Below are 10,020 nucleotides of genomic sequence, written 5' to 3' on the forward strand. Positions count from 1 at the left end.
AATATAGACAAATTACATGTTAGAATCTCCTCCAATTCGATTACACACTTAGAAGTAATTTAGATTCAGAAATAAATTGAGATAGATTGAAATAGTTTATGAATAGTAAAATAAAAGTTGAATTGTTTATTATATTTTATGTATAAATTTGAGAAAGTTGTTCTAAAATTTGAAAAAATTGAATTGTTTATTATAGTTTATGTAGAAATTTGAGAAAATTATAATGATGAAATTAAATGAATTAAGATGAATTGAGATGGGTTACGAATATAAACGAGGTCTCAGTCACTATTAAAATATTTTTTTTCAACATATATGTTACTAAAGTTACATTGTCTGTTTATATGTTTAAAGTAACATGAATTGAACGTATTGATTAAGATTTTAATATCTGTAATAAGCATTCCAAAATAGTTATTCTGTTGATGCTTCTTTTGTATTGCTTGAACCACTAGCTGACATTTATCATATTCGACATTGCTTATGCTGTTAGAGGGTCTGGGATGGAAGTCAGCTTTCTCATTGTAACCAAAAACATCATATGGATGGCATCTGAATTAGAGTTGGATGAAATATTTACATATTTCCATATCGAACAATCCAACACACAAACAGACAAAGAAAAAACAGAATTTATGGTTGGTTTGATTGATATTTGTTTGGTTGGTAGCTGCTTGTTAGTGCAGATGAACCCTAAACCAAATGTTCATCATACATGCAAGGTAAGTAGGCAATCTAGGAAAACTGTGTTGTTCCTTTTGTTCAGCTCAAACTTGATATCCTAAAACTACATCCTACCCAGAATGAAATTAAGTAGCTCATCCATAATAACCCATCTCATCTCTACCTTTCCTTTATTGCATCTAACACGGTTTTGATTGACGTACAAGAAAAGGACTTGATTTTGTACAATATTTTTTTATAATTTTTTTATCATCTCATAATATAGTATTAAATAATTAAAAATTATTTTTTATATTTTACTTGTAGATTTATTATTTAACGTCGTATCAAAGAAATGTTAAGATTATGGTGATAAAAATAATGATAAATAAATTTTTTCATTACGGATATTCCCATTCACAGGTTAGGGGAAAAAGTGTGGGTTTAAAAAGTAAAGACAATGGTTAAAGTTTTTAACATTTATTTCATTATCAAATATTATTCAGATAAAAATAAATTTTTTTATTTCAAATTTTTAACTTTTTATTTAATTATTACTTAAACATAAAAATTAATACAATTTTTTTAAAATTATAAACAAAAAGGAATAATAATAATTTTAATAAATTATTATATTAAACAAATTTTCAACTTTATCTATCATTAATTTTAGAAAAATGCTAGTTAAACCTATAAAATGACCGATTAATCTTTTTATTTTTATTTTTAATTTTTTTTACTTAATAGTTAAGAAAGTAAATATTAATAAATTAGTATTTTTTCTATTTTTTAAAAATATTTAAAAATATATAAAAATGATTAAAAAAATATAAAAAATATAAAAATAAATTTGCACTTATCGGTTTGAATTCTTCTATTGATCATCGATCATTGCAGCACTATCCTTAATTTTAACAATGCAATACTTATTTTAAAAATGATTTTTATTCAAAATTTTTATTTTTCCTTTTCCAACGTCTAATCTCAAACAAAATTTAAAAATTCTAATATATTTTCAAACATTTTTTACAACCAATCACGGCCTAAATAAAAAAGTACACCCCAAAAATACCATTATGCCTTAATATCTAACAAGTGTAATGCTTTTCTTCCTTCCTCTCGTTTGCTTTTGTCCTTTTTCTAAAAGTTGTTTTGGGTGCTTTAACTCTTTTGTTTATACTTTTTTTATAAAAATAATTGAATTAAAAAAAATCATAGGTTATCGTAATTCACTAGTTGGTTTCGATTTTAAAGGGTTACAAGTCCCTTTTTTAATCGTGATATTTGAATTACTAATTTTGAATTTTAACTTTTAGTTACATGATATTCTAAAATAATAATTATTAAAAAGAATAATAGCCTCGGTATCCCCCACGTTTCGGTCGACATTATCTTTTTCTCATTTCCACCGCTCGGCTTTAAAATAACAAAAATTATATGTTACAGTTATATATTTTACGTTTCTTATGCACTTTATTAATTGTTTGTATTATTTTTTTAATATAAAATAATTATTTTAACCGATATATAAAAAAATATATATAAAAATAATAATATATAACACGGAACTTTCAAAATAATATATTCAGAATTTTGTTTTTTTTTTTCGTTTGTAATTTTGAATAAGAAAAGCACCGTTCATGGGATGGGATGGCTTTGCCTATTCTTTACACATCGATTGAACTTTGCCACCTGACGATGCACCATGCACATTGCCCAATACTTTCCTAATGCTGCCGAAGGACGTAAATGCCCCCCGCTCTCACCGACACGCGTCCAATCCATATATTTATAATATATATTTATATATGTATGCATGTATATATATCTTAGGGTGGCCTCGGTCCCTACGTAGTATGAACTTGATAAATGCCTGGCATTGCATCGGAAATTAGAGGGTACGGGGGTCCACGCATAATAATTGTCGTCCTCCCAGCTCCGTTTTCTGCCAGCTTCTCTTGGTCTGTGCTCCCAAAATAGAATTCAAGAATTCCCATACTCCCTCCATAACCTTTCTTTACTTTTAGAAAACCAAAATACTTACCATTGTTTTTCGGAAGCAAGTTTAGTCATAAAACTAACTACTGTAATCAGAAAGAAAATAGAGGCAGAAAAAATTCTCTCTCTCTCTCTCTCTCTCCATGTGTGTTGAAACTAGTTGGAACCAAGAAGAAGAAGAAGAAGGACAAGAGGACAAGATTTGAGAGCCGTGTTGTCCCAGCTTCCTTTACTTTCTTAAAGCGATTTTGGCTATTAAAGAGACGAAAATCTCCGATCTTGAAGGCTTGAACCATACCATGTAAGTTAAAGTTCATCTCTTTATGTTGCTTCTTTTTTTTGGTTAAACTTGTGCTTTAACCCAGGAAAAAGAAAAGGACTTCTATTTTTCCTTTTGTTTTTTTGTTTATGGGAATGTGACTCTTTAATCTTCTGGTGGAAAGAACCTTTTTTATTTTCCCCGAGAGGAAAACTTTTAAGTGGCCGGTGTTTTTTTTTCTTTCTTTTTCTTGATTTGTTCAGTTTGTTGCTGTTGTGGTAGTGGCGGTGGTTGGAAATGCCGGAGAAGGCAGTGAATTCGCTATCTTTGAATCCATTGATACCAAGGTCGAGTCCCTTGCTTCATTGGCGTTTTGGGGTGCTGACGGCTTTGGTTTTTGTTGGGATGGTCGTCGTTTGGAGCATAGATGGGTGCACCATAAAGAGCTTTCTTGAAGCTTGGAGGCTCAGGCAAGATTACAAAACCGTGAAGTTCAGCACTCGCCCAGCCAATCTCACCCGAACCCATCCAAGTCTGCCTCTTAACACCTCCATTATCCTAGCTAATGATCCGACCCAGAACCAAACCAATATCCCTACCCACTTCGATTCCCACATTCTTGAACCGGTTTCTGTTCAGAATTCAACTGGAGTGCCTCCAGAACCATTCCAGAATCCAATGCAGATTATAGCTTCGCCGGAATTGAGCTGGGTTGCTGCGGAATTGGAGCCCAACTTGACGTCCAATCTTCTCACCAGGTGGTTAGCTCCTGGAGGTGAACCTTGTAAGGATTCCAAGACGGTGCAGATTGCGATTCCTGGTTTGGATGGTGGGAACTTGGTTGATCTGTCAGCTGGCGAAATCCATGAATTTGGTTTTCAAGCACTGGATGAGTCTGGAAATCCTCGCTGTTTAGGTGGGGATTACTTTGAGACTGATCTTTCAGGGGATTCTTGGAAGTCCAGACCATTAGTCAAAGATTTTGGTAATGGGTCTTATTCTGTTTCGCTTCAGGTTCATCCGGATTTTTTCGGGGATTACAATCTGACGGTAATTCTGCTCTTTAGGCATTTTGAGGGCCTAAAATTCTCGCCTTGGCGCTTCGTGTTTGATCGAGAGCTTCGCAAGATTCCAATCAGGTTTCACAAAGCCTCAGGTCAGTTGCATGAGATAAAAACTTGTAAAGAATCTGATTTTAACCTGGACATTTGGTCTGGGAGGTGGACTCGGCATGGTAAAAATGATGATTGCCAAATCGGTAACGATGGTCGGTACCGTTGCCTAGCACCAGACTTTCCATGCCAGAGTCCATGGTGTAGTGGTCCACTGGGGTTGTTAGAGAGTAACGGTTGGGTCTACTCTGCACATTGTGCATTTAGATTGTTCCTAGCGGATTCTGCTTGGAATTGCTTGAAGAATCGGTGGATTTTCTTCTGGGGTGATTCAAATCACGTTGATACAATTCGAAACATGCTCAATTTTGTTTTAGATTTACCTGATATTCCGTCAGTTCCTAGGCGGTTTGATATGAACTTCTCAAACCCCAAAGACCCGTCTCAGTCAGTTAGGATCACTAGCATTTTCAATGGCCATTGGAATGAGACAGGGAATTATGAAGGTTTGAATTCGCTGCAAGATGAAGGATTTAGAAATTTGTTAAAAAATTACTTTTCAGAAGGCGCACTTCCAGACACAGTGATCATGAACTCTGGATTACACGATGGTGTTAAGTGGAAAAATTTGAGACAATTCTCTGCAGGTGCAGATTATGCAGCGTCATTCTGGACCGAGGTTATGGAGTCAGCGAAGCAGAGGGGGATGGCATTGCCAAAGGTTTTTTACAGGACCACGGTGGCGACTGGTGGATATGCTCGGTCACTGGCATTTAACCCCAATAAAATGGAGGCATATAATGGGGTATTGCTGGACAAATTGAAGCGAGCTGGGGTAGTTTCGGCCGTGATTGATAACTTTGATATGACTTTTCCTTGGCATTTTGATAACCGGTGCAATGATGGTGTGCATTATGGCCGGGCTCCGGTGAAGATGAAATGGAGAGATGGCCAAATTGGGCACCAGTATTTTGTAGACCTCATGTTAGTTCATGTGCTGCTCAATGCACTCTGCGCAAGATAGGGAGTTAAGAAGGTTTGTGTTTACAGGTGCAACAGGTGAATTTTCTGCACTCTTCCTGAGAAGGTGGAGCACCCAGATTGCGGTGTTATGACACTATTGATGGAACGCAAATTGCAGGCCATTCATATACATGCCAGCCAAAGAAAATGGACTGGATACGATTGCTAGAGTGCAGATAAAAGAACTCAGCTGTGCTGCTTGGAAGAAAAAGTTTTGAGTTAGGGAGTTCTATATATAAAACCAATCATATTGTTCACTAGATCCAATGGCATTCTTTGTTTGTTTATAAACTTTCAATATATGGTATAGATAAATACATATGGTTGCCTCGCTTGTAGAGTTTTTGTTAACACCATCAGGTATCAGATTCAGTAACTGATGTATTGTTCTGGTGTTAGCTTTGCCAATTCTCGTGATCTTCTCAAAGGTGATGTTAACTCATCTCACTATTATTTATTATTATCTATAAATTTTAACTCAAAAATCTCATTACTATTTATAAATCATCTTAGCTTATCTTTGAATTCAAGTAGAGCCAGTATGCAAGTAAAATCATAACTTGGATCTTGGGTTTGAATGCAAGCTGGATTCTCATGTAGAGAGATGTAATAGAACATTAATTGAACAGTAAACAGACAAAGAAGTGCCAAAAAGATTGCATGAAAAGAACCGAAGTCAAGTCATTTTTAAACGGCAAAAATAAAAAGACTATTGTGTCATTTTCAACTTTATCAACGGCAAGCAGGGATGCCATTCTCCATAGAAATAAACCGCGACTGTGATAAATCTTGTTGTTTTGCACCCTAGACGGCAACGAAAAAGACCATTAGGTTCGTACTAGATCTGTTTGGCTGACATTGGATAGGATAATGCACCATAAAAGATTGTCGTCTCCGGTTGAGCAAATGACAAGGACGGTAGGTATCATTTTTTGAGGTGTGGGCTCCAAACCCCTTGTCGTTTTTAGTTTATATAGCTGGCTTGCTCTGAGGCAATCAAGTTGCCAATTTTTTATTAAACGAAGATATTCTCAGACAGTATACCCACATGTATTGTACTAATTATACTAATTATACTAATTATTATGTCAAGATTTATGAATCATTTTCCTTCAATCAATAAATTTCCCCTCCATTGACACGGATAAATACTAAAAACATCTCCGAATAAATACATCCATAAAGTGATTAGATACACTCTTTAAGTATAGACGACTCTTGGTAAAAAAAATGGACACACTAAAAAAATGAAAAATCAAGATTTAAATAATTGCAACTTGAAAAATACTGGACATTTCACAGCGGAGTGGAGCTCCTATGGTCACTAGGGGTGGGCAGCAGAACTCCGTTGCACTGCCCCGTTTGGCTCCCTCCCATGCCATCCCTTTCATGCGGAATTGGGGCGGCCGCACTGGAGACCAGCGGAGGCGGGGGACGGAAGGGACTAAGCCTCGCTCCGCTTTACCCCCGCCCTGCATAATTATTAAATTATAATTAATATTTAAATTATATAGAAAAAAAATAAGTCCATAATTATCGTAAGTCCCCCCTCGGTCTTCTCGAACTCTATTCTCTCTCTCTTAGACTCACACTCTTTCTGTCTCTCACTCTCTCGCACTCTCTTAATCTCTCTCTCTTGGTGCAACAAAGTTGCAAATGACGGTGGTGCTTGTGCAGTCATGTGAGAGAGAAAGAGAGAAGAGATCAAGAGAGGACCGCACCTCTGGAGACCAGAGGAGGCGGGGGACGGGGGCTAAGCCTCGCTCCGCTTTACCCCCGCCCTGCATAATTATTAAATTATAATTAATATTTAAATTATATAGAAAAAAAATAAGTCCAAAATTATCGTAAGTCCCCCCCCAGTCTTCTCGAACTCTCGTCTCTCTCTCTTAGACTCACACTCTTTCTGTCTCTCACTCTCTCGCACTCTCTTAGTCTCTCTCTCTTGATCTCTTCTCTCTTTCTCTCTCACATGATTGCACAAGCACCACCGTCATTTGCAACTTTGTTGCACCAAACTCCAAAGGTAAGGTAAGACTCCTAGTCCTTACTCCGGACCTAGATTTTTTTTTATTATTATTATTGGAGATTGGAGGAAAGATGGGTTGAATCGAAGATTGAGGATGAGAATAATTGTGAATTTGTGTGATGTGGATTCTGATTTGTGCATGTGTTTGAAATTGATGTCGCCTCTGTCACTGTGTTTGAATTTTTTTTTTTTTTGTAGTTTGTACTTTCTGGGTTTTCGGATTTGGAATCCTAAATTAATTTAGGGTTCCAATCCGAAACCCTAAATTGATTTAGATTTCAAGGGTTTCAATCGAAACCCCTAAATAAATTGATTTAGGAGTTTCAATCCAAAATCCCTAAATTGTGTTGGTTTTGCACTTTACCTTTTTTTTTCATGTGTGGTGTATTATTATGATTCTTTTATGTCTTTTATTGATTGATTTTATATTTTTTTATTGTGTTGTGGAATCAGGAACGTCTTCTCAAAGGGATTTCAATGATAGCTCTCCTACCCCTACTACTACCTATGTCCCAGAACCTAATCCTACTCCAACCCCTGGGAGTGGGAGTACACCTTGCCCAGCCCTTAAGCCCACACAGGCCAAGAAACTTGTTTCCATAGTTTGGTCTCACTTTACCAAACTAGAGGGTGGTGACCCGAATAATTCCCAAGCTAAATGTAATTATTGTGGAAAAATATATGGATTTCACTATAGGAAACATAGTACATCCCAGTTAAAGGTTCATTTAGAGGAACAATGCAAGAAGAGTCCAATATTAAGATTCTTACTGGAGAAGAGTCAATCTAGACTAGATATTGGACTAAAAAAAATGGTGGATGTGAGTAGTGAGCGTCCAACGTTAAAGGGGTATACGAAGTATAATGCCAATGAGTGTAGAATGAAGTTAGCTCGTATGATTATCATAGACGAGCTATATTTTCAGTTTGTGGAGGAGAGATATGACTCTCCAACTCCCACATACGGAAATGCGGGAATCGTGACGTCGGGATGATGACAACATAGGTCACGCATCTCAACAATAAGTGTTCATGTGTGTGTAACATGCAATAAATGTACAACAAAAGTTGCAGCGGTTAATTAAGAGTTAGCCAACTAAGTACCAGATATTTAAATACAGATATCCAAAATAAATTACCTTTAAAAAATTATACAGTTATCTAATATAAATATAATACAAACCAAATACATAGCCAAAAAGTGGGAGACAAATCCCAATACACGAGCAAGTGATCCCAAATCACTTCTCCGGTAGAGCCGAATCCTCAGGCTCTTCGTCCTCATCTGCATTAAAATTTACGATACCATAAAACGGTACCGTTGGGTATCGAATACCGTGAGATTATGAATCTCAACAAGTAATTAACCAAGCAACCAAAGAGATAAAAATGTATTAATGCAGCCAACAAACATGAATACATGAATACATGAAGAAACAAAAATGTGACCCAAAAATCTCATTTTCTCCAAAAATGATTATTTTCTAATGCATGCCAAAAATACCATTTGACTCAAAACACGCCATGAATAATATTTGCCATTTTTCCAGAAAATGGCTTAATCATAAACCAACCATTTTCCCAGAAAATGGTGCTCGTAACCACTAAATCATAATCCGTCAATTACCCGAAAAAATGACCCAACATAGTCATTTATCGGACATTGTAGGCAGGAATCACAAGCGGGACTCTACCATCATCCCTGCTTACCACGTGCACTGTAGGCGGGAATCACAGGCGGGACTACCACCATCCCTACAGCTCACGCTGTAGGCGGGAATTGCAGGTGGGACTACCACCATCCCTACAGCTCACGCTGTAGGCGGGAATCGCAGGTGGGACTACTACCATCCCTGCTTACCACCATCTCTACCGCATGCACCGTAGGCGGGAATTGGTGGGTTAGGTAGCTGGGGGGTCGCCGGTGATGTGGTGACAATATGGTGGCTGATGGTGGCGCGACGGTGACGTTGGAGCACAAAGGCTGTGCGGCTTGAAGCCGTGCGTGGAGGCTCATGGCGGCACGAGAGGGGTTGGAAAAAGAGGGGTGAGGTTGCCGGCAGGTGAGGAGAAGAATGGGAGGGGCGGTGACAGCAATGGACGGCACACGGCGGCACTGTGGAGGACGACGCAAATAGACAAGGGAGAGGGAGGGTGTCGCGCGCAAGAAGAGAGAAAGAAAGGAGAAAAAGAAATGAAGGAAAAAGAAAAAGAAGAGAAGAAGAAAAAGAGAGAGAGAGAGAGGAAAAAGAAAAAAGAAAAAGTAAGTGAAAGAACTAAGATCCAGTCTTTCAACTCGGGGTCTTGAAATTGATCAACGAAAATGATTTCAAAACGGCAACTTAAATAAAACTAATTTAAACATAGTGACCAAGTAAAATAAAATAATAAAATCCAACAATAAACTAATTTAAAATAAAGATCATTTTAAATAATGAACAATAATTAATAACGATAAAACACATTGAATTAAATTTCACAGCTAAAAGTCATAAAATAATATCACGTAAATCATCTAAAATTTAAAACAAGAAAGCCCATAATCCTAAGAAATGCAATAATTACTTAGTCAAAATACACGTAAATACGAGGTATCACAAGAAGGGCTTCTAAGAATTTGTCCAAGAATTGGAACCTAGATTTAAACTTCATTCTCGCCACACTGTGGTAAATGATATTAAAAAGATGTATAGAAAATATAAAGATGTTTTGAGGGGCCAATTAGTGGGTTTGATAGTTTGTCTCACTACCGGTACTTGGACTTCTGTCCAAATTTTCAATTACATATGTTTAACTGTTCATTTTATTGATTCTGATTGGATTCTTCATAAAAAATTATTAAGTTTTGTCAAATAACTAATCATAAGGGTGAGAAGATTGGAAATACCTTGTAAGCCTCAATAAAAGAGTGGGGGTTGGCGTGAGTTTTGACAGTT

The 10,020-nt window shown here is 36.5% G+C and overlaps 1 protein-coding gene across 2 annotated transcripts; it reads left to right on the forward strand.

Moving 5' to 3' along the window:
* The first annotated feature begins 2,494 nt into the window (after window positions 1–2,494).
* Window positions 2,495–5,386, forward strand: LOC109010488. Of its 2 annotated transcripts, none has more exons than XM_018991345.2 (2): window positions 2,495–2,962; window positions 3,184–5,386. In XM_018991345.2, exon 2 carries the CDS (start codon window positions 3,218–3,220, stop codon window positions 5,054–5,056), a length of 1,839 nt encoding a protein of 612 aa, XP_018846890.1. In that variant the 5' UTR covers window positions 2,495–2,962; window positions 3,184–3,217; the 3' UTR covers window positions 5,057–5,386. The 2 variants fall into 2 exon arrangements, with proteins under 2 accessions (XP_018846890.1, XP_018846889.1); XM_018991344.2 differs by having other exon boundaries at window positions 2,543–2,962; window positions 3,203–5,386.
* Window positions 5,387–10,020: the final 4,634 nt, after the last annotated feature.

Source organism: Juglans regia, chromosome 7 (genome assembly GCF_001411555.2).
Source record: "Juglans regia cultivar Chandler chromosome 7, Walnut 2.0, whole genome shotgun sequence".
NCBI classification, from domain to species: Eukaryota; Viridiplantae; Streptophyta; class Magnoliopsida; order Fagales; family Juglandaceae; genus Juglans; species Juglans regia.

Excerpts from the sequence above, each read along its gene's own strand:
- LOC109010488 (XM_018991345.2), top strand. The coding sequence starts at position 3,218 with ATGCCGGAGAAGGCAGTGAATTCGCTATCTTTGAATCCATTGATACCA.